The 25,808-nt window shown below is 36.2% G+C and overlaps 1 protein-coding gene across 1 annotated transcript; it reads left to right on the top strand.

Moving 5' to 3' along the window:
• The first annotated feature begins 21,978 nt into the window (after positions 1-21,978).
• On the top strand, positions 21,979-22,912 carry LOC131430168 (TP53-regulated inhibitor of apoptosis 1-like). Its single transcript, XM_058594940.1, has 2 exons — positions 21,979-22,217; positions 22,375-22,912. The coding sequence occupies exons 1-2, from the start codon at positions 22,071-22,073 to the stop codon at positions 22,492-22,494; spliced, it is 267 nt and encodes an 88-aa protein (XP_058450923.1). The 5' UTR covers positions 21,979-22,070; the 3' UTR covers positions 22,495-22,912.
• The last annotated feature ends 2,896 nt before the right edge of the window (positions 22,913-25,808 follow it).

The raw sequence follows: 25,808 nt of genomic DNA, 5'->3' as shown, positions 1-25,808 counted from the left end.
TAAAATGTGCAAAAAAATGACAAAAAAAGGCGGATGGGTAATGTCAGAGTCATAACTGAATGGCGTGAATTCGTACATAACTGACATGCTTCTTGCGCACCTCCGAATATCGGATAATCGTTTATATTAGTTTAGACTAATTGTGTGAATTTGACAACTTTTACTGCTTCGTTTTAGGGCTGTGGAACTGAACTAATTTTCAGAATTCAGGATCCGAGTTTAATTCTAGAACTGGAAACTGAACTTAAATTTCGAACCTGACTTACAGTTCAAAAATCTGGTTCCAGAAACCATGTTCCGAATATCAATTCTAGCGGGCTTAATCTGAATTATGGAAATGAACTTGGAAAATGAATTAAGGGCCAGCAGGTCGCGTATAACCACGTGGTTCGCTGTGCGTATTACATTTCTCTCCATGCTCACTCGCAAATGTGCAAAATAACTCTCGATGTGGCCGAGTGGCCAAGAGAGTTTTGAGATTTTCGGTTACAAGTTTGACTACATCACATAAAATCTAATAAAGCTACCGCTTGTTTAGTAGCCTTTCTGAGACGATTTTATTTGTCTCTCATTTTTCGTTACGTTACCAGGAAACTGGAGCAGAAAAAATGGCGCGTCTAAATCGACTTACCTTCACAAAAATAACATTCTCTTCATTTTTATCGCGACAACACCTATGTTTTTATGCACTAATCGTATCTAAATTAAATTATCTAGACATTGTCAGGATACATTTTTGATCCATGCTTTTGAAGGCAAGATATTCAATGAACAAGTTGAAAGACGACATTTTCAGCTATGCAACTCTTCCTTCAGAAAAAAGACTTTCCCGACCGCTAAAGTCAATGAATCATTCTGAAATTTTCACAGAATAATATAAACTAATTTTCTAAGAGATTGTCGGGTGGGTTTTTCGATATTCATCACCGTTTCCAAGAGAATTTAATTTGAAACGGAAAAATAGCAAAAAAAAACCTTAAGAGTGAAAAGTGATGAAGTTCGAAATTGAGACTGAAGATTAAAGCAAGAAAATTTTTATATTTAAAACCAACGTTGTAAATAATAAGATTGACAATAGAAAATTGAAGCTGGAAGCCAATGGAAAAAAAAATCACCAACAATTCGGAATCTCCGGAAAATATCCACAGTTCTTACCGAAACCGGCAGGCATAACGAAACAAAGCCGAGGAAACGTGTCATTCGAGCTAATTACATTATCATTCCAAAGAGGCAGACGAAGGAGAAAAAAAACAAATCCCATTTTCGGAGCAGCCACCAGCAACGGGAATAAAATGGCAAAGACCTGCAAAGACCCCCAGGGCGAAAACCCGATTCCGACAAGAGGATGACAGCGGAGTTCCTTATTCGAAGACGCAAAAAAAAGCCACAACAAACCTAATCATCATTCATACCCGCCGGAAGTTGGAACTTTGCATAAAGATGAATTATTCTTCACTTGACGGTGTACTTTTTGCATGGTGTTGTTTCATCCGTTTCACTCCTGGCTTTCGAAGAACAATTTCGTCGGTCGATCTAAGGAGGCTGTGGCGGCGGCGGCGGCAAATGAATGAGTGAGTGTAGGTGTCTGTCATTCTCATAAATTATTCATTGGCGTTTCAGCAATTCCCAGTACTGAACGTAATTATCAACGATGGATCCTGCTCGCTGGTGTTTCGTTCCAGCGTTTTTTTTTGTTAGAAGAACTTTAAAACATTAACTGCAAGATCAAATCTTACGGTTCTTTTTTCCGAACAACATTGAATTTAACGGCTTCGTTTCGTTATTCCTCGGTTTGGTTGTTGACCATGTCGTTCCCATGGTTACCATTTACTTCGCAAAGCCAGCGTATTATTTTTTAATATACACAATTTAACACCAAAGTACCTCTTCTCAGGTTGGTTATTTGGTTCCCGTTTTCTCGTGGTAAATGAAATGAAAACTGCCACTGAAGATGACAATTATTAGCAGCAGCAGCAGTGATAGTAGCACTCGAATATATAATATTTTTTTAAAACAACATTTACCGCACTGTTACCCGAGCACAGAGCGCTGTCAGAAGCATGGCAAATTAGGTTACTGTCTGTCTGGCAAAGCTACCCTCTACGAACCAGACACGCTTCCGACGACGGTAGTCGGGATCCGGTCCGCGTTTGTTCCAGCCAGGACAAGCTTTTCCCCGTTCCCCGGGGGACTTCACTATCGCGAAGAACAGCGAACGTATCTGCGGTGGTTGTTTGTGCTCAGTTGGCTTTTAAACATTTCATATAATAACGAAATCTATTTGCAAATAGCAGCCAAGCCGGTGAAGGGCGACCGACAGCACGGGACATCTCCTTTCCTCGCACTGGTGTGCGGTTCCGAAGTTGACTTTGCTGATGATAATGTCGGGGGAAAAGAAAATCTGTGATGGCACAAATGTTTGAATGGTGGCCGTGTTGTGCTGTAAGGTATCTACTATTAAAGATTTTGAAGTGTACGACAAACAGCAGCCGCCCCATCTTTCCGCTAATATGAGGCTGTTAGTTGCGCTAGCTTCGGTTGGTCGTAGCAGCCTGGTAAAGTCTTTAGGTTCATATTGGTTGCTAGGTTCGTTTCAAAACAAACACACATGTGGTTTGGTGCTTGTTTGCCATTGGGTTTTAGTCGGAAAAACTTTTCCACAAAACAGTCGGAATCAAGTTCTAGCTAATTTAAATACTCAACTCAACAATTTCTGGGGAAAACGCTAAAACTTTTTAGAATTCGGTATTGGAAGCAGTTACACTTATTTTTATTTGGAGCCCACTCCATCCCATCGTTCATCGGCTTTGGTAGAAATACTACTCATACTCGAACAACATTACACACTTAGGAAAACGGAGTGTATCGCGAAATCCAACTTTGGATGGGCTCCACCTGCCAAATGCCGGACCGAACTCATATGACGAAAAGATCCCGTAACACCGTAAAATGGTCATTATACTGGCTGACTGGCCTGGGTTATGTGTGGTTGATGTTCCGGTTGACCAAAATTTTCCCACGCGCAAAGTGCATCAATTTATAACCCGGGCATTCGAGTGAGAATCTAATTCCCGATGCGAAGCTCTACCTTTCACTTTCCACGGGGTGCCGTTCGAAGTGGGATTGACGCCAGTTTCGCTGATGATGAGGCCACGTAGCAGGCTATGAGAAAAATTATTTCTGATCGTTTCCCATTTGATTTTACGATGGCGTTTTTCGGCTATTTTAATGTAATTTTTCTGGTCAGCTAATTTTGTCACTTTCAAGCGAGGTTTAGCTCTAAATCGTAATAAAATACTGTAAGTTATTGAATTAGCATAAAAACTTAGTTGGTGCCAAGGAGAAACGCTGGAACCGGTGCTGAGCTGATTTTTATCGTTTTTTCGTTTTGGTCCTTCGTGCTCGTTGTGAAACGCATAAATACAGAAAAGGTCCCTTTCAAGAATCCAAACAAATGAAGACAATAATTGTAGTGACAAAAGTGTAAGCCGAAGGGGTGCAAAGCAAACAAATGTGCAAAATATGGTGTAAATTTACTGTCCTGAAAGTGTCATATTTACAAGTTTATTCTTACGGAGTGTTTCTTCGTGGTTTCATGGCATGGCTTGGGTATTTTGAATTTTGCTAATTCAGACATTCTCTGTTTAAGTGCAGCACTAGATGCGAGATCGGGGATTTTGGGGGGATTGGAATCATTAACTATCAAGATATTAAGGCAAATTGCGTTTCGATTACTGAAAATAGCCCTTCAACGCTTCCGATTTAAATTAGCATTTACCGAGGCAGATCTGACTTGATTACGATCTTATATTTATTGCTCCAACGATTGGGATCCTTGGTCGTTTGATGACAACCGAGGGGAGTAAAGATGGTTCCGAAATGTTAGCGATTGGATCTGAAACAATGTGATTTATGATGTTAAAACATCTAGTATCTCGAGAAAAAAAAGGTGGATGGGTAATGTCAGAGACATTATTGGAAGACGGGATTACAAATAAAACAAACGTGTTTCCTTTCTTTCAATAAACTCTGAGCCTGAGACTGGCTTCGAATTCAGTTGCCAAATTCGGGCTCGAAATTCTGGGCAATTTTAGCTGTTTAGCTAGCCTAAATGCAGACCACAATGGATTTTCCAAATAACTGTGCACAATTTTTTCCCTTCTTCTGGCTTCCATGTTGATTGTTTACAAAGTACAGTCGATTTGCGGAATGTCAAAAATCATACGTGAAACTAACGAAATTCCCGACACGTGGGCGCCAAGAACTTCCAAATCCGTCCACCAGGAGCGCCACAATATGAGCAAAAGTTTGTTCCAATTCTAAATGAAGCAAACTTTACCAGATTTCTCCACTTGCTTCAGTGATATGATGTTAAATCCAGCTAATACAGATGATTTCAATTGTGTTGCATCAAAAAGCATTCAGTTTTTCTAATTTTATCATGTTACCTGTAGTGAAGAAATTTTTTGTTCGTTTTCGGTAAGCGCAGATAGCCTGCCAAATCGAAGTTTTCTCGAAGTGAGTTTTAGAGCATTATCTCTTATTTCAAAAAATCATCCGGTTTGGGTTCATATTTATGGGAGTAAAAACTCCTGCCCTGGCATTATTTGGCCAGTATTTTGTAAATTTACATTTAAATACACATATTTTGAAGGTAAATTTGGTGTTCATTCATATTTAACGCAACGATTTGTTAACATGCGTTACTTCTTAGTAAATTACAGGCGTTACGAAGCCTTACATGCGTTACTTTTTTGTAAGTTATAGGCATTACGAAGCGTTACATGTGTTACTTTCTAGTAAGTTATAGGCGTTACGAGGCGTTACATGCGTTACTTTTTAGAAAGTAATAGGCGTTACGAAGCGATACAGGCGTTACTTTCAGGACGTTATAGACTTTATAGCGTTACTTTTTAGTAAGTTATAAACGTTGCATGCGTTACGTTTTTCTAAGTTATGCGTAATGCGTTACATTTTTCTATGTTTTAGGCATTACGAAGCGTTACATGCGTTAGTTTTTAATATTTTATAGGCGTTACGAAGCGTTACTTTGTAGTGAGTTATAAGCGTTACGAAGCGTTACATTTTTATAAGTTATGTGTTATGAAGCGTTACATGCGTTACTTGTTTGTTAGTAATAAGCGTTACGAAGTGTTACATGCGCTACTTTTTTATAAGTTATAGACATTACGAAGCGTTACATGCGTTACTTTTTAGTAAGTTATAAGCGTTACAAAGCGTTACCTGAGTTACTTTTTAGTTTTTTTTTTTTTTTTTTTTTTTTTTTTTTTTAAATAACTATTTATTGGAATATGAGTTAAAATTAAATTATTAAGATTTAAATTGGGTGTTCAGCCACAAGTGGTGACTTTTCAGCCCTGTTATATATATATATATATATATATATATATATATATATATATATATATATATATATATATATATATATATATATATATATATATATATATATATATATATATATATATATATATATATATATATATATATATATATATATATGATTTGGTTATTACCATGAAGACATCATTTGCTTCCGCAATTCTGAGATTTTTGTGTAGGGAAAATTCTAAACCTACTTGTATTGTGTAATGGGGAAAAGGAACTTATATACTAACTTACTAACTAATACAGAGAGCGAATCGATTCAATTGAAGATTGCATCGATTTTTGTCGGAATTTGCTTATAATATTATGTGACATTACATCTAATGGTTCTATATTTGTGAGTCTGTGTAACTCATTTGTACTAAACCAGGGAGGACGCTTCAGAATCATTTTCAGAATTTTATTCTGAATCCTTTGAAGCGTTTTCTTCCTGGTGGAACAACAGCTTGACCAAATTGGTACCGCATAAAGCATGGCTGGTCTGAAAATTTGTTTATAAATTAACAATTTGTTTTTTAGACAGAGCTTAGAATTTCTGTTTATAAGAGGATATAAACATTTAATATATTTATTACACTTTGCCTGGATTCCTTCAATGTGATCCTTGAAAGTGAGTTTTTTGTCATACGTTAAACCTAAGTATTTAGCTTGATCAGACCATGTCAATTCCAAGCCATTCAATTTGAGAATGTGATTATTGTTTGGTTTAAGAAAAGAAGCTCTTGGCTTGTGAGGAAAGATAATTAATTGCGTTTTTGCTGCATTTGGTTTAATTTTCCATTTCGACAGATAATCACTGAAAATATTTAAACTTCTTTGTAGGCGACTGCAGATCACTCTTAGATTTCTACCTGTGGCTAACAGACTTGTGTCGTCACAGAATAGCGATTTCTGACAACCAACGGGTAGATTTGGAAGATCAGAAGTGAAAATATTATACAAGATTGGAGCTACACTCGAACCCTGCGGAACACCGGCTCGAACGGGTAGCAATTCAGATTTACAATTCTGATAGCTAACCTGAAGAGTACGATCAGTTAAATAATTTTGAATCATTTTGATCAAATAAATAGGAAACTGGAAATCAGACATTTTTGCTATTAAACCTTTGTGCCAAACACTGTCGAATGCTTTTTCTATGTCTAGAAGAGCAACTCCAGTGGATAACCCAGAAGATTTATTTGATTTTATCATGTTCGTTACTCTGACAAGTTGATGAGTAGTTGAATGTTCATGACGAAATCCAAACTGCTCTGGTAAAAAAATTGAATTCTCATTTATATGAGTCATCATTCTTAACAAGATAATTTTTTCAAAAAGTTTACTGATAGAAGAAAGTAAGCTAATTGGGCGATAACTTGATGTTTCTGCTGGGTTTTTATCAGGTTTTAGGATAGGAATTACTTTAGCGTTTTTCCATCTTTTTGGGAAGTAAGCTAATGAAAAACACTTGTTGAAAATTTTAACCAGGAGTCTCAAGGCAACATCGGGAAGATTTTTAATAAGAATATTAAAAATTCCATCATTACCAGGAGCCTTCATGTTTTTAAGTTTTCTAATAATTGATTTAATTTCATCAAAATTCGTCTCAATAATGTCATCGTGTGATAACACTTGGGTTGAAATATGATCATATTTCAGTGAGACTTCATTTTCAATAGGACTCACAACGTTCAAATTAAAATTGTGGACACTCTCGAACTGCTGAGCAAGTTTTTGAGCTTTTTCGCCATTTGTAAGAAGTATTTGATTTCCTTCCTTGAGAGCAGGAATAGGTTTCTGAGGTTTCTTAAGAACCTTAGAAAGTTTCCAGAAAGGTTTAGAATATGGTTTAATTTGTTCAACTTCTTTAGCGAAATTTTCATTTCGCAAAAGAGTAAATCTATGTTTAATTTCTTTTTGTAAATCCTTAACTATGTTTTTCATAGCAGGATCACGAGAACGTTGATATTGTCGTCGACGAACATTCTTCAACCGAATGAGCAGTTGAAGATTGTCATCGATGATAGGAGAATTTAATTTAGTTTGAGCTTTGGGAACTGAAAGATTTCTAGCTTCGATAATATAATGATTCAAATTATCAATTGCTGTGTCGATATCCGCAGAATTTTCTAAAATAGTTTCATGATCCACATGATTTTCAATGTGAGATCTGTAATCCAACCAATTTGCTCTATGATAGTTGAAAATAGAACTAATTGGATTAATTATAGCTTCGTTGGAAAGTCTGAATGTTACAGGAAGATGATCTGAGTCAAAATCAGCATGAGTAATCGGTTCACTACAAATGTGACTTTGATCTGTTAGAACCAGATCAATTGTAGACGGGTTTTTCACGGAAGAGAAACAAGTAGGATTACTGGGATGAAGAACTGTAAAGTAACCAGCTGAGAGTTGATTATGAAGTATTTTACCATTACTGTTATTTTGCCTACAATTCCACTGGACATGCTTAGCATTTAAGTCCCCTATTACGAAAAATTTCGATCGATATCTTGTAAGTTTTTGCAAATCGCCTTTAAAGAAATTTAATTGTTCGCCGGTGCATTGGAATGGCAAATATGCTCCAGCGATGAAATAAATTCCATGAATGGTTTCAACTTCGATTCCCAAGCTTTCAATAACTTTAGTATTGAAAGAAGGTAAAATTCGATGTTTAATTTGCCGTTGGACAAAAATGGCAACTCCACCACCAATTCCAGTAAACCTGTCAAATCGATGAACCACATAATGTGGATTACTTTTCAATTTTACATTTGGTTTAAGAAAAGTTTCTGTCACAATGGCAATATGAATTTTGTGAACTTTGAGAAAATTATAAAATTCATCTTCACTCGATTTCAAAGATCGAGCATTCCAATTTAAAATATTCAAATAATTATTTAACATCACTGTTAAATTTTAAATTCATTATAATATTATTTGCAAATTTCCATCCGATTTGAAATGCTTCAAAAAGTGATGAAGTCGAATTCATTTGGATGATCATTTGAAAAAGTTGATCTTGTAGGTAGATCATTTTATTTTCAGTTATATCGCCTAAATCGACTTCATTTAAAGAAGCGAATGGCATTGAAGGAATATTTGTAGGTAGACTGCCATTAGAAGAAGATGATTTGGCCGGTCTACCTATTAATAAATTGTTTTCGTTAGAAGAAGAACTGCAAGGCGGTCCTGTGTTTTGATTATTTACATTAGAAGAAATAGGAGATAGATTTCTACCTAATATACCAGCATAACTGACATTAGAAGAAGATGATGACGAGGTCGATCTACCTGTCAATAAATTGTTTTCGTTAGAAGACGAATTGGCAGGTGCCTTAGAAGAATTTTCAGGTATGTTCTGTAAATTTAAGGTCGTTGATTTGACTTGTTGTCTAAGCGAACGAGCGTTTAAAATTTTTTCCCTGACAGGACATTTCAAATAATTGGATTTATGATTTCCATTGCAATTTGAACATGAAAATTTATCAGTGGTTTCATTCATTGGACAAGCGTCTTTCGAATGCGATTTACCACAATTCAAACACCGTATATCCATATGACAATTTTTGGTTCCATGACCGAAGCCTTGGCAACGACGACATTGCGTTAAGTTTGCAATACGATTATGCCGTTTATAATGTTCCCAATGAATTTTAATGTGGGAAATGAAACGTACTTTTTCTAAAGTTTTCAAATTGTTTACATCACTTCGATTGAAGTGTATTAGGTAAAGTTCATGGGAAATTCCAGAGCGTGGTTTAGAAGTACCATTCGCTCTTTTTTTCATAAGTATTACTTGGGAAGGGGCAAAACCAAGCAATTCTTTTAGTTCATTTTTAATTTCATCAATACTTTGATCATTTGATAATCCTTTCAAGACAGCCTTGAAGGGTCTGTCTGATTTTATATCATATGAATAAAATTTATGAAGTTTTTCGGACAAATATCGAATAAGACTTTCGTAATCTTCCAATCCATCCACCAAGACTCGACATTCTCCTCTTCGTCCGATTTGAAATGAGACTTTTACTTCCGGGAGAAAAGTAGAAAGCTCAGTACGGAATGCTTTGAAGTCGGAAATCATCACCGTCACTGGTGGCATAGATTGATGTTTCTTCCCAGAACGACAAGCGTCCATTTTGGGAATTTTTGAAGAATTTTCTTCTATGTCGCTACAATCGGATTCAGGAAGAATCTCGTAAATATTGTTAGACGGCATAGGATCAACGGAAGGGAAATCCGTCCGTTGTCTTTTATTTTTACATTCAGATTCTATAAGATCGTGAATGTTATTAGAAAAATGTTGAATAACGGATTGTGATTTATTCCGTATTGAATTATTTTTAGCCTTAGGCTTGTTGCCTTTCCGGTTGGACGCAGGCATTTTTGAAATTAATGAAATTTTAAATTAAATTAACTAGGCTAAATTAGTCTTCGATTAGACTCCTAGCTAGCCTTAAAAAAGGCTGATTAATTTCTTAGTCACTCTAATATCACTCTTTGTATCACTTAGTCACTCTAATATCACTCTTTGTATCACTTAGTCACTTAGTTAGTGATTCAGGTAGCCTTGAAAAAGACTGAAGCCTTGAATCAATGAAACTCTAGGTAGCCAGAAATAAAATTCCAGGAGCCAAGCGCTATACGCGTGCGGTGCGAACGACTGTTCAACACCGACCGTTACTTTTTAGTTAGTTCTAGGCGTTACGAAGCGTTACATGCGTTACTTTTTAGTAAGATATAGCCGTTACGAAGCGTTACATGCGTTATTTTTTGTGAGTTATGAGTGTTCCGAAGCTTTTCCTTTTCTTGAGTTAAGTGTCACGAAACATTACATGCGTTACTTTCTCATAAGCTATTAGCGTAAAGAAGCGTTACATATGAATATTCCCAAATTTTCCAGAACATACAAGACAATTAGAATATAATGAAAAATTTGAAGCAGTTTTAAGAAGATTCATGAAGGCTAAAGAAAACTGAAGAAGATTCAAGAAAATTCAAGAAAATTTGAGAAGATTCAAAAGGATTCAAGAAAATTCAAGGAGATTCAAAAGATTCAATAAGACTCAAAAAAATTCAAGAAAATTTAAAAAGATTCAAGAAGAATCAAGAAGATTCAAGAAGATTCAAGAAGATTCAAGAAGATTCAAGAAGATTCAAGAAGATTCAAGAAGATTCAAGAAGATTCAAGAAGATTCAAGAAGATTCAAGAAGATTCAAGAAGATTCAAGAAGATTCAAGAAGATTCAAGAAGATTCCAGAAGATTCAAGAAGATTCAGGAAGATTCAAGAAGATTCAAGAAGATTCAAGAAGATTCAAGAAGATTCAAGAAGATTCAAGAAAATTCAAGAAGATTCAAGAAGATGCAAGAAGATGCAAGAAGATGCAAGAAGATTCAAGAAGATTCAAGAAGATTCCAGAAGATTCAAGGAGATTCAAGAAGATTTAAAAAGATTCAAGAAGATTCAAGAAGATTCAAGAAGATTCAAGAAGATTCAAGAAGATTCAAGAAGATTCAAGAAGATTCAAGAAGATTCAAGAAGATTCAAGAAGATTCAAGAAGATTCAAGAAGATTCAAGAAGATTTAAAAAGATTCAAGAAGATTCAAGAAGATTAAAGAAGATTAAAGAAGATTCAAGAAGATTCAAGAAGATTCAAGAAGATTCAAGATGATTCAAGAAGATTCAAGGAGATTCAAGAAGATTTAAAAAGATTCAAGAAGATTCAAGAAGATTCAAGAAGATTCAAGAAGATTCAAGAAGATTCAAGAAGATTCAAGAAGATTCAAGAAGATTCAAGAAGATTCAAGAAGATTCAAGAAGATTCAAGAAGATTCAAGAAGATTCAAGAAGATTCAAGAAGATTCAAGAAGATTTAAAAAGATTCAAGAAGATTCAAGAAGATTAAAGAAGATTCAAGAAAATTCAAGAAGATTCAAGAAGATGCAAGAAGATGCAAGAAGATGCAAGAAGATTCAAGAAGATTCAAGAAGATTCCAGAAGATTCAAGGAGATTCAAGAAGATTTAAAAAGATTCAAGAAGATTCAAGAAGATTCAAGAAGATTCAAGAAGATTCAAGAAGATTCAAGAAGATTCAAGAAGATTCAAGAAGATTTAAAAAGATTCAAGAAGATTCAAGAAGATTAAAGAAGATTCAAGAAGATTCAAGAAGATTCAAGAAGATTCAAGAAGATTCAAGAAGATTCAAGATGATTCAAGGAGATTCCAGAAGATTCAAGAAGATTCAAGAAGATTCCAGAAGATTTAAGAAGATTCCAGAAGATTCAAGAAGATTCAAGAAGATTCAAGAAGATTCAAGAAGATTCAAGAATATTTAAGAAGACTCAAACAGATTAAATAAGATTCAAGTAGATTCAATAAGATTCAAGTAGATTCAAGGAGATTCAAAAAGATTCGAGAAGATTCAAATAGATTTAAGAAGACCAAAAATGTGTCAATACCAAAGAAGACCAAAAATATGTCAATAAGAAGATTCAGGAAGATTAAAAATGATCTAATAAGATTCAAGAACATAAAAAAAATCAAGAAGTTACAAGAAATTCAAGAAAATTCAAAAAGATTCCAAAAGACTTAAGAAGATTTGAGAAGATTCAAGAAACTTTTAGAGGATTCAAGCAGATTCAAGACTGACTTTCCACTTGCCATCAAGAGAATCGAATGAAAACTGACTTCTAAATAACCAGAACAGTCCATTGATTCTTGAAGTTCAAAGCAAATCGTTAAAGCTTCCTTTAACAACACCAATTTCGATTGCCGAACTGACGACATTCATTTCAACAGAAGTGAAAGATTGATGAAGTAACAAACAGCGAAATTTCGCTTTTATTAGAGCTCATTAGCGAATTACTGTCGATAATTTAGCACAGATAACTGTCAGGACACTGTTCTTGGTGTAGGATCTAGACAATCTAGAGACAACGAGGCAGTGGAATTGGTGTGGCATCCGACGGAATCATCCTGATAGGAAGTGGCCTGATAATGAGGCTGTTTTATGACCGTCGAAGATGAGATAGAATACTTGACGTGACTCGTAAATTCGCTAGTTATGTTTTTTTCGCTCTCTCTCTATTTCTCTCTCTCTCTCTCTCTCGCAGTAGCCGTCTTTCGAAACTGTGTTGGGATGTTCACTTTTCCGAATGATGGATTTGCCAGCAATTGTTCGGTTGTTCCATCATCATCTTTCAACGTCTTCTGCCAAGCAACATCTTAATCATCAGCAAATTGAGATCGATTACAGTAGAAATTTAAACAACCCCACCGCAAAAGCCACCGGCACGGTTTATTGTCTAATTCCGGGGCGCTCGCTGTGACAGCTGCCCGTGCCGTTAAGAAAGTTGTAATCATAATTAAACTTTCCGGCAACCGAAGTGTCGTCGTTGTCGTTGTTGTTGCTGTTGTCACTGGTTCAGTCACTGTCACCGTTGCCACCGCCACCGTTTTCCCCACCGTTGATGACATGCCTCAATCAATGCCAGCGGGGAAAAACTGCCAGGAACCGTCAACGTGCGTGCGAGCGGGCGGGCGAGCGAGCTGGCGGTCGGGCGTTCGGTTTGACGGGCAAAACGATTAATCAAGCAGGCCGAGACAAATTATGTGACACTTGTGGCGCGTGTAGTGAAAATTAATTGAAATATTGAAACGTGTTTGGCTGCCGTGGCCCCACGTGGGATTACCCGAATTTTGGGAGAACGGGACGGATTTTCGGTCGAGAGCCTCCGCAGCTCTACTACCGTGAGGCAGATGGTGTCCCAGTCAAGGGCAATGAAATTACACAAATCATTTAAAATGGATGCCTGTACTTCATGTCGCCGATTCGTCGTAATCGGGATCAGGTGAGGTGAAAGAAATCAGAATTTTCATCATTAATTTAACGTTTCCCCGAAGGCCGGTGTCATGCGATGAGTGTTTGATGGGGAATGTCGGACATTCGAACTGACCGCAATGTGTTTCCGTAGAATAATGACACTGTTTACAACTTTTTTTATTATTCAATTTGGAAGGAACATTTAAGCACTACAAAATTACACAGCGCAAAGGACCGACCACAGCCGCAATTGTTTCACTGGGTTCGGCTCAATTATTCACCGAAACTTCCGCTTATTAGTAATGTAGCACGAAGTAATGCGGGAAGGTAAGGTGAACTGGAATATAACTTGTGGTCACGCTCCGTGCGGAAGGAATTCGTGACGATTCGTAAGCCAGGCAAAAGCATTATTTCCATTCGGATCAGAATATTTGCCTTCCCTTTTCGTTTCGAAACCCACGCTCCGGTGATGCTGCTGCTGCTGTTACTGTCAGTGTGTGGGTTGGTACCTAGTGGAGCCGCCGGATGGCTCTGGTAATTGCTCTGTATGGAAATTTATGGCGATTGTTGGATTTATCGTGTGGAATAAATTGCGTCGCTGAATGTTCGGATTCGGGTTCTTTTTCTTTCTTTCACTCTATCTCTCTCTCTCTCTCCATCTCAATGTGTGCGGAGTTCCTAGGGAATAACATCCGGCTGAGGCTAGGGCAATAAATAGGATGATTTTTCCGTTCGATTTTATTACTCGCTAATGCTGCCACGTCCACTAATCAGCTAAATGGATTTAACGCAGAAGAAAATTTGAAGAAATTTTACTGCATTCGCGCCGGGTTGGAACGGATTGTCAAAATCTAATTCGGAAAATGTACAGATTGCTTTCTATGCCCGGTGCAAAAACCCACTGCTAAATCATTTGCAAAAAGAGAAATGTCAAAAAAAATGTGAGATCAGAACAGAACCTGAAACTTATTTGGGTTAGGTATTTTGTAATGAAAATGAACGACTTTCTATCGAATTTATCCACGAACAAATTAAGCCTAAATGTTCCAATTGTATTATTTACTGTAATCATATTACGCCCAAGTCTCCATTTACTAACTAAAGCGGAGGTTCGTCTAACGAATTAGTTCGGGAAAAAGTGTACGTTATTTGGAATTTGCTCCGTAAAAAAAGATTTGTTTGAAAAACCGAATCATAACGGATGTGATGAGTAGTTACGGAAAAACGATATTTGACGTGATTTAAAAATCTAAAATAACGACGACAATATTACTTGAAATTTACAGAACGGATTTTATTAGTAAAGGGTGATTTTTTTTGCTGGTATCTTTTTGGCAACACTGTTTTTGACAGATCACGCGTGAATCGTGCCAAATTTGTTCGGTTTGGTCAATAATTTATTCATATATCGTCGTTTGGTCTATAGTTTAATCATGAATGGGCGCTGACGTTGTTGGAGGAAGAACCACTTTTTTATCGAAAAATTGTGTTCAACGACGAAGCTCATTTCTGGTTGAATGAATACGTCAACAAGCAAAATTTTTTGCATCTGGAGTGAAGACCAGCCAGAAGCATTGCCAGAGCTACCAATGCATCCCAAAACGCTACCGTACCGACGATTTTTCTTTTGCCCAAAATGGAAGAATTGTACATGTGGTTTCGACAAGACGGTGCCACATCCCACACGGCACGCGAAACAATGACCAAGTTGAGAGCTGCTTTGCGTGTTAAGGCTTATATCTACAAGGATGAACCAGCAACGATTAACGCATGAAAAGCGAATATTGAAGCATTTATTCGCGAAATACCAGCCGATATTCAGGAGAGAGAGAGTGCCAAAATTGGACCTTGCACATTTGCAATCGTTCTATCGATTCCAATAAAGATTTAATAAATTTTCTCGAATTTTTGTTTTTTTTTGTTTAAGAATATTTCTTGAAAACCTTGAAAATAAGGGTATTTTTGAAACGGATTTGATGAGTAGACACCTGCAAATGATGTTTGACGTGATTTTAGAATTCAAGATGGCAACTTCCGGTTTAATAATATTCTTTAACAATCCTAGCAATATGTAAATTGCTAAAAAATAATTTTAAGAGTGGGTACCTGAAAACGATATTTGCGGTGGATTAAAAACCCAAAATGGCGACTTCCGGTTTAACAATATTCTTCGAAAACCCTAAAAATATGGGTATTTGTTTAGTAGAAGCCAGAAATCAAAGGTTGATGTTGTTTTGAACAATCCAAGATGGCTACATTCGATAAAATAGTTTTACTTTAAAACACTTATAGTATTTTCTTAAATTTATATCGTTTATTTACACCCGGCATTAACCTTTCGGTCGTTCGCCGGATAAGCCATTTTAGTAGGTTTTTGACGAGTAGATGTCGGAAAACGATGCTCGAAGTGATTTCAAAATGGAAGATGGCGACTTCCGGTTTAGAAATGCTCCTTGAAAATTTAAAGAAATTGGTATTTTCGAAACGGATTGGATAAGAAAATTTCTAACCATAATATTCAAGGTCATTTCGAAGTTCAAAATGGTAACTTCCGGTTCAATAGTGTTTCTTGGAAACCCTTGTTACATGCAAATTGTTAGAAATAATTTCATGAGAACATGCCGAAAAACGATGTTAGAGGTGATTTCAAAACCCAAGATGGCGACGTCCGGTTTAATAATATTCCTTGAAAACATTGAAAATAAGGGTATTTTCGATACGGATTTGATGAGTAGACACCAGAAAACGATGTTTGATGTGATTTCAAAATCCAAGATGGCGACTTCCGGTTTAAAAATATTCCTTGAAACCCTTAAACATATGAGTTCTTTTTCGGAAATGTTTTAACGGGATGCTGAACAACATTTTACCTAATTTTAAAGTCCAACATAACGACTTCCGGTTTGAATTGATTGATTGATTGAAAACACCCATGGGTATTATCGGAACGGATTTGACGAGTAGATGCCGGAAAACTACGTTTGATGGGATTTCAAAATCCAAGATGGCGTGTTCCGGTTTAACAATATTCCTTAAAAACTTCCAAAACAAGGGTATTTTCGATACGGATTTGACGTGGTTCAACAATATTTCTTAAAAACCTAAAAAGTATACGTTTTTTTCAAAGATTTTATAATGAAATGCTGCAGAACGACATTTTAGCACATTTTAGAACCCAAAATTGCGACTTCCGGTTTGTTGATATTTCTTGAAACCCCTTACAATAAGGGTATTTTCGGAGCGAGCTTGTTCCCGAAAAACAATATTTAAGGTCGTTCCGAGACCCAAAATGGTGATTTCCGGTTTAACAATATTTCTTGACAATCTTTTAAAGTAGGTAAATTGCGTGAACGAATTTGATGAAAAGATGCCGGACAACAATGTTTTAAATCATTTCAAAATTGAATATGGAATTTACCGCATTAGTAGATGTTTCTTTCAAACTTGGGTAGTTTCCGAATGGGATCGTTTAGAAGATGCCAAAAAAAATTTTCTATCCTATAAAATTTTCACTTTAATATATCCTTCCTGCTTCTGTCAATTCTACTGTCAAATTTACGTATTGTTTATACCGTCACCATGGAGTCGGCCGTGATGCCAGAGCAACCCTCGATGTCTCTGATGACTGATGGACGGTTTAAAGACCAGCGCAGTTCTACGCATTTGGAAAGTCGGAAGTTTATGGATTATACTTTTCTGGATCTTTCAGATAGTAAACTTAAAAAACAATCAATCTTAAAACTACCTGATTCTTGAATAGACACTTCTATTTCTACTGTCAGAATGTTTGAGTTTTATCTGAACGATAAAAGAAGAGAGTCTTAGCTTATATAATAGGAAAAACTTTTCGTTTGAATCCAGAAACTAGCTTCGGTTTGGGATCTAATTTTCATTCCCGAAAGTAATATTTGTACAGCACTTATCTAAAATGAAGCGCGTTTCCTAAGGAAACCGTCCTAATTTCACAATTTAACCCGTTCCAGAAAATGTTAGAAAACGTTTTCTACAGGCACCGACAACAATTGCGCCTTTTAGTTTGTTTTGGCATGTTCAAATCTGAAAATTCCCCATTTATTAAAGTCCCGAACCCGATACAAAATACAAACTGAGGTTCCAACCAATCCCGACTTTTGATAAATTATAATGAATGGTTAAGGGTAAACGAAAAAAGCGGGAATTATACTACAGCTACTGTTTCGAATGAAGAGAACACCTAGAAAAAAAAAAGAGAAAATCATTCCCAAACGATAAAAACCGGGAGCTTTAGATTAACTGCTCCTCGATTCAGTAGTAGGCAGCGAATTGCTAGCGGCTGTTCTCCCGCGGGCAGCTTCCAGGTCCTAAATTGCAGGATAAATCACTGGAACGAACAGATTAATCATATACATATTTTCTCCCAGCAGCCCCAGTCAGCGAAGAAGCATGCGGCACAAGAGGGAAAGCTCAGTCGCTCTGGATGGGAACCGTTCTAAAAAACCGGGCACGGAAGTAGGCAAGTGAAAGCCCGAGGAGCAGGTCGAAGCGACACGGTGGTGGTGATGGAAGTAGGCACGAAAGAAGTAACTTATTTCTTTCCGTCGGGTTTCGTTTTTTTTTCTCTTCTACCAGTGAATTGCCCCTCTTCACAGGCACAATTAATTTAATTATATCAAATAATTTATATTTCATGAATCCGAAGAAGGAAGCGAGCGGATAAAGCGGAAAAAAGCCTTTCTACGGCCGGACCATTTTCAAGCGGCTCAGTTTTTAAATGATTTCCACGCTCTTCGGGCAAAATTCTGCGCTAACGTTTCCAAGTCAATGCCCGTTTTGTTTCGGTAATTGAGACTTATTTTCACTTGAATTAGTGGAAAGTTGGCGGGCTCTTTCTCTCTTCTGTCTAGATTTTCTGCCGGGAAACAGAACACTACAAGTGTTGTAACGGAATCATTGGACTGAAACTGGGAAAATTCATCAACAAGTTTGCAGTTAAACTGATCTAAATTTGAATGCAAAACGATTACGATTTCCAAAGTGATTCTTAATCGAATGCAACAACCCCGACTCCGAATCGAAATCGAACGGATGTGATCACCAGAAATTTCTGCTCGTATTCTTGCAGAAATCTGGTCAAAATCTAGCAGGGCTGCAACAACCGTTTCTGGCAGAGTCGATTTCAATTTCGGTTCGACAATTCTGGTGACTGAAAATCCTAATTTCAGGAACGGAAACTCGCGGTTTACTTTCTTTGCCAGTGTTAAACCAGTCCGAGACATCGATTGAAGTCGAAAAATTTGGTAAGAAAGCTATGGTCTGGCAAGCAATTTGTAGCTGCGGTAAGATTTCGAAACCCTGCATCACCACTGCTTCAATGAACAGCGAAATATACATCAAGGAATGTTTACAAAAACGACTTCTACCCATGATTCTAAGTCACAAGGATCTTGCTTCTTGCCACTACTCGAAATCAACGGTAGAATGGTATACCACCAAAAATGTTACTTTCGTCCCAAAAGACATGAATCCACCAAATTGCCCACAACTTCGACCAATTGAGGAATTTTGTGCATTAACGGAGGCACATCTTAGGAAACATGTCTCGGCAGCCGAAACCATTCAACAGTTCGAAAAAGATTGGAAAAAAGTGTCAAAACTTGTCGCCAAGAAGTCTGTACGGAATTTAATGAGGGACGTTCGCAAGAAGTTGCGCCAGCTAGTCTGCAATGGCTAAGTAGCAAATGTTGAGAATAATATTCCGTTGTTGTAGTCTAATATTATCAGTATATTGAATAAAATTTGAATATCTAACACTTGTGAATTATTTACAGCGAAACCGAAGTGCGTCCATACTTTCTGGGACAGTCTTTAATCTTATGTTCATCGAAAAATAATATAATTTCATCTTCAAATCGCCTAGTGAAAAATGTTTAAAATTACAGTAATTCTGAGCTTATTCAGAATTATTAGTACAGTGTTTTCTGCAACCCATAGGGTTACCACACAAACTAAATGTGGCAAATCAATCAACAAATCACCAAGATACAAGCGCTTCAAATTCGGTCCAAAAAATCTATCGCCGAAAGTTTTGAATTGGCCTGCCGTAGAATCAACAGTTTCAATACACTCGAGCAAACACGGTGTGCAGCAGATGGAATAAAATGACATCCACACGCCACAAGAAGCAAGCATTCAGCAAGCTTTCGTTGGCGGCTGGTTGCCGATTAAAGTTAAAATTGTAAGATGGCATATATTAATAGGCGAACGTTCATGCGATGCAGAAGGGAACGACACTTTTTCTTGAATGACGTTATTACTCCACTATACCGAACGAAGCAGATCTGCTACTATATGAAATTCTAGGTGCAGACAAACGATCGAAACCGTTGGCCGTGCACGAAAAATCAATAGGATGGCATCATTTGCCCTGCTGTGATTGGTTAGTGAAAACATTGAATACTATTGAAATACTGAAACGACGTTGCCATACATGTTTACGTTAAATGTTTTCGAATCGATGGGTAGTTAAATTATATAAATACATCCACAGATCACTGAGTTATAAGCGTTCAAAATTATGACAAAAAAATCTAACTCGGCTAGTTTTCTAATTTTTTATTGACAGCCGGTCACGTATAGTGAGGAGTAAGGCATTTTTATTTCCAATTTTTTTTAAGTTAGCTCTCTGGGACTAAACAATTTTAAGATTTTGGGAATGGAAAAGTATTTGGATACCAATTTTTTTCTCTCTAGGCCTAGGATTTTGTTGTTGCCAAAAGACTTAGAATTGCATGAAACGTCAATATTTTGCGATATCTCGAAAAAAGCTTTCTTTGAAAAATCTCTACTCAGAGACTTGATTCCAAAATCAAATTGATGATTGTGGGATTGAAAAATTTTGAGATTTCCGAAATCGCAAATTTTGTTCTGATGCCAAAAGTGGTAGAATTACATGAAACGTCTAGATTTTGTGTTATCTCAAGAAAAAGATTTTTTTTTTTAAATCTCGAATGAAGAATTTCGAAATAGGATTTTTTTATACCGAAAGTCTTAGAATTGCAACGTCGAAAAAAATCAACTATCTGCGACTGAAAAATTTTGAGATACCCGAAATCGATTTTTTTAATGACAAAAATCGTAGAATTGCATGAAACGTCGAGATTTAGTGTCACCCCGAGATATTTTTTTTTAAATCGACTTTCTGGAACAGAAAAGTTTGGACATTTCCGAAATCGAAAGTTTGGAATTGCATGAAACGTCGAGATTAAGTGTTAAAACGAATTTTTTTTTAAATCTCGCCTCTAACTTGAAAAGATTTCTAAAAAATCAAAAAATTTTTTTAACGCCAAATTTCTTAGAATTACATGAAACGTCAAGAGTTTTTGTTATCTTGAAAAAAATGTTGTTATCTTGTTGTCTAGACTCTGAGATTTCGAGTCATTTCGAAAAAAAGTTCTGAAAAAATCGATTTTCTGCGACTGAAAAATTTTGAGATTTCCGAAAACAGAAATTTTCTTTCGAAGTCAAAAGTCTAGATTTAGTGCCATCTGAAAAAAAATTTTTTTTTTGAAAACACTCGGCTCTAGGACTTTTTAGATTTCCGAAATCGAATTTTTTTGTTATCGAATATCTTAAGAATGCCTAAATTCTGCTCATTTTTTGATATTTTTTCACAGTTGGCAAAAATGAGTACTTTTGATTCATGAAATTTTGACATAGTAGTCAGTGCTTTTAAATTGGACCATACTCCTACTAACGAACACTTCAACCAACAAACAAATTTGGGCTGCAATTTAAAATTGTTTAACCCATAATTTACTGAAAAAAACGAGTGAAGTTCAATCAATCAGTCACTAGGGATCCATTATTTGTGGTATTTCAAAAGAAAAACAAAAAAAAAACAGTGAGTAGGAACACACAAAGATTTGCTTGAATTCCATGTTCAAATCTGTTATCGAGTTATTTCAGAGACTGTGTCAGCCCCGCCCATTGCGCTGGCTATTATCAAAGTAATCCCGTTAACCCGTTGCTCTTATTGCTGACAGAATCACGCATACAAGCAAAAATAAAAAAAAGGAAAAATAAAAACAAAAACCGTCCATCCAAGTTGGCTTCTCGTGATGACAAATTACCATCGAGCGGTGGAAAGTTTCCAGAAAAAGATGCATGTAACTGCTGTTATTGCACCGACTGCGCGCTGCTCACTTCCGAAGTGACATATGTGATTAATCGTTAGCTGGACAAGTATTGCAATGTTTCCCCTGTAATTTATATCAAGTTTCGCCGCCATTCGCACCCAGTGAATCCGTGTGTGTCCGAGCAGTTGGCGATTGTGTCATTTTCGCCAATATTTGTGTTCCGTACCCGTCCGGATGGTTATGGATTGCGTAATCATCCGACTATTATCCCGATGATGGGAAACGGTAACCACGAGGATGGGACAAAAAAAAGAACGAATTCGTTTAATCCTTTTGTGTTTCTTTTTTCTATCGTGCTTCGCACATCACCCCAAACACATGTGTGCCATTTTTTTTCCTTTACCATGCTCGTAACGCAAGAGTCCAATTATTCGGTATGTAAGCTGCTTGTTTTCTGTTGAAAACCGTATAAATTTTAATATATCATCACCAAATCTGATTCCAACAGGTTATTCGTAGTTCGTTACTAACGCACGTGGTGTGCGCGCCATGCCATGCTGCTATGCCGCCTTGCACACAAATCCCGCCCGTTTGACAGCAGGCGGGCAAAATTGTGACATTCAACCAAACCCGATGATGATAAGAAGCAAAACAAAACAAAAAGGTTCGGTGCGTACGCATGGAATATAGTTTCGTAGGTTTAAAATTTGATAATTTTTAAAATTAAGCACAAATATGAACAGTATTGGGGAAAATTGTACCGAGCTGAAGAAGAAGTACGACAGCTGCTTCAATCTGTGGTTTTCGGAGCGGTTTCTCAAGGGAGAAAAAGATGATTCCATGTGTTCGCCGCTGTTCAAAGTGTACCAACAGTGCGTAAAGGTAAGTTTTGGCATATCTTTCGCAAACTGATGTAATGCTTTTAGAACTCGGAGCTAGAGTTATGTCACCGGTTGATATCATAAGTCTAGGCAAACAGCTGTTGCACAGTGTGGCCAGGTTTTTGATATCTAAATCAATTTGTTTTCTTTCCTTTCAGGATGCAATGAAGGCCCAGCAAATTGAGTTCAAAGAAATCGAAAGTGACGTACTGGGATCGGACAGGGAGCAGAAAGTTCCACCGAAAGCCGGTAGCAGTAGCAGCAGCAGCAGCAGCTGACCCTAGTATGACAGCAACTAAGAATTAACTAAGAAACATACCAATCAATTGTGCTGCGTGCGATGTGAACCGATGAGAGGCAAACGTTCCCGATCAAGTTTACAAGCGAACAAGTGTGATATTAAATGTTGGCTTGCCTTCGTCATCGACTTGGCTCCCCTTGACGTGTCACGCATGTTTCCCAGGAACGGCACATCATTTGCAGTGCAATTTCACCACATTCTCTATCTAGTCGACGGATACAACTGTGTGTCTGAATCAAATGTTCAAAGCTTAAGCTAAAAAGGTGTTTTTTTACGTTTTAAGAATAAAACCGGTCGCTTTATTTGGTGTTATTCGACGTATATCGAATTTGCCCGTAGAAAATGTTCCGAATGCTGAGGTAGTATTCCCTCGTTTTACGAGATGAATTAAATAAAACGTGTATCATGATTTTTGTGTTTTAATTTATTAAACAACACCTCCAGATTTTCACATTTTTGAAAACAGTCGGGATAAGTTTTAAGCCTAGTCAACCAGAATATGAGAATAGACACGGTAAACGCTCGCTCTCGTACTGCGTCTTTAGTGAAAAACAAGTGAATCGGTAAATTCTATCTCATCCACTTTGTACTCAAGACATGGCGCCCTCTGACTACCATTTGTTTTGATCGACACATCTGTCATACAACCACCATAAATATTGAACCGATTTGTCCTATGTACGGTCGAGTAAATGAATCTACTATGCATTACAATATGAAGGTGGAAGGATTTTTTGTTGTCGATTTGTTTTATTCACCTGTGACGACAGCTGTTTGTGTCAACAAACGACCTGTCAAATACAACATACACGCATAGAAAAAGTTACTCAGATTTTGAGTACTAGTTACTCATTTCCTAATGATACATGGAAACGTCAACATTTGAGTAGTTTCCCCGTGATTATCATGAGTAGTTTTTACTCTAAAATTGAGTTTTACGTATCGAATTTTGGGATTACTATTTCAGCGAATCGTTGAAAAACCGAAAGAAAAATTTTGTGATATCATTCCCTATTTTCTATTGCTCAAATTACGTATCTGTGGTTAACTTCGTTGGTAATTTTGTGGAAATTTCTATGGCTGCAATAATACAATACAGAAAATATTTGATGAAATTGACGCTACAATGGCGAGAAAATTGCGAGGTAAAGATTAAGAAATTATTTTGAAATCTAGAATAAGGAGTACGTTTTAAGGGTTTTCGAGCCATATTAAAAATGTTGTGTCATAATAATTCATGGACACGCGAAAGAATTGAAATTTGAATACTAGCTGGAAATCAGACCAACCTCTCGTGTGCTCCGAGTGTGGTTCACTATAACAAAGATTTAAAAGCCTGAAACGTTACTTATCGTGAAGATCATTACTTATCGTGAATAACAAATCCAATGTTTTTTAAATCATAACTTTCCTTGGCAGGAATCACTGAAAAAATAAGTGAATTCGCTGCAAATTTACGGAGGGATGTCTCACATCCAGAGGTAGAAGTAAAAAAAAGCTTCCAGAGATAAAAAAAAGTAAATTATTATAAGTTATAACACAATTTGCGGTTCGTCTTGAGTTATTCATACTTTACTTGTATTTAGCGTAAATGCAACAATTAATTAAATTTAATTCAATCAATTTGAAATAGAATTTTACTTAAAATTTGAGTGATAATTACTCTATTTTCCGCACATGTACAAATAAAGCATTACTGAGTAAATTAGTAGATTTTACCCAAACATCGTTTTCAGTGAAAGAACTCAAATTTGAGTAATTAAGGAGTTACTCTAAATAAGAGTTGTTCCACTTTTTCTGTAGATGAGTGGGATCTTACTCATTTTTGAGTAACTATTTTTAAGCGTGTAAAGCTTATGAAACTGTCAAAATATTTCTAATGCTCGATCTTTTGCAGGATAATACCACGGAGCGAGTGTTCAAATGAATATTTTTGTAATGAGCTTGACGTTTTTTTTTTTCAAATTCATGCAAAATGTTTTTTTTTCTTCATTTTTAGAATAATATTAATCAAATTGATACCTTTTTTATCAATCAGCAGGTGTTTTTCGCGTGAATATTCTTCATTGTGTTCATGAAATAATTTTAATGACCGTTGTTCTAAATGAATTGTAAAAAAAATTTAGAAGTTCTAAGTTTTAATAATTGTTTATGCACGGAACGACCGAAATTAGCTCTGCGCCTAATTCGTATTACTGTTTTTGAATTAGTTGATTTTAACAACAAAATTTCCAAAATAACTATAAAATTAGTTAAAATTGAGAATTTACTTTGCTGAAAAAAACTCTTATTTTTAGTGAATGTGTTTAGTTGGCGAATATTCCGGACACAAACCAGCAATATTTCAATCCAGTACGAAATTCTCATTGACAACAAATTTTGTTATTAAAATCAGAAAATTTGTTTCTATTTATCTATCACCATCATTACTGAAGGACAGGACAAAGAAAACAAAAATGCAATTGGTTTTATTAACAAGTTTATTAGCTAAAAACTCATGAGAAGTGTCAAAGCAAAACAATCCATTAAAAAGCTAAAAGGGACAGTCTTGTTGAAACTGCTTGCAAATTGTTTAGATGTTTTTCGCATGTGTTACGATATATCCATATATAAATTTCTAAACCGATATGTAAAAATGACGTAAACTGTTAGTGGAAAGTGTATTCATTCAGAATTTGTGCGTGCGCATAGTCGCTTTAAATGCGCACAAATTCTGAATAAATACACTTTGCGTAATAATGTTTTTACGGGGAACAGTGAAGTGAGTTTCGAATATTGCACTCTAATTGTATATGTCAAATGATGTTTTTTGTATCTTCCAACCTTCTGGACTACGCTGTCCGGTGTACTACTTATACCGAGTGCTCAAAGTTTTCAGTGAGACAGTCAATTTCGCGAAGTCGAATGAGGAAAACAGCTATTGTGAAGAAAAATTTTCAAAAAGAAGTTTATGTTTTTTTTTGTTATGTCTTTTTCTCCAATACAACATCGTATTTATACCTGCCAGTATAGAAAAGATAATCGTGACTGAAATTTTTTTCGGTAGTCGTGTGCCATCTAGTGGCTAGTAGTCATTACGGTATTAACGATTTTTCGGTGACAGAGCGCCATATAGCTGCAAATGGCAGACACCAATTCAACCATTTATGTTGGTTGAAAACAACGTTTTATTTCTCTAATTCAACTAAAAAATTAGTTGAATGGATATGAAGCGTGCCTTAGCTAAAAATTACAGCACGCTTAATTGGTGAATTCAACTAAAAAAAATAGCCATTTCAACAAATATTTTAT

The sequence above is a fragment of the Malaya genurostris genome, chromosome 1 (genome assembly GCF_030247185.1).
Source record: "Malaya genurostris strain Urasoe2022 chromosome 1, Malgen_1.1, whole genome shotgun sequence".
NCBI lineage: Eukaryota > Metazoa > Arthropoda > Insecta > Diptera > Culicidae > Malaya > Malaya genurostris.
The sequence above is the reverse complement of the archived record's forward strand: the minus strand, read 5'-3'. Positions and strand labels throughout refer to the sequence as shown.

What these genes read in the sequence shown, in the direction of transcription:
- LOC131430168 (XM_058594940.1), top strand. Translation starts at nt 22,071, where the DNA reads ATGAACAGTATTGGGGAAAATTGTACCGAGCTGAAGAAGAAGTACGAC. An exon ending in TGTACCAACAGTGCGTAAAG is followed by an intron (nt 22,218 to 22,374) that starts GTAAGTTTTGGC and finishes CTTTCCTTTCAG; the next exon opens with GATGCAATGAAGGCCCAGCA.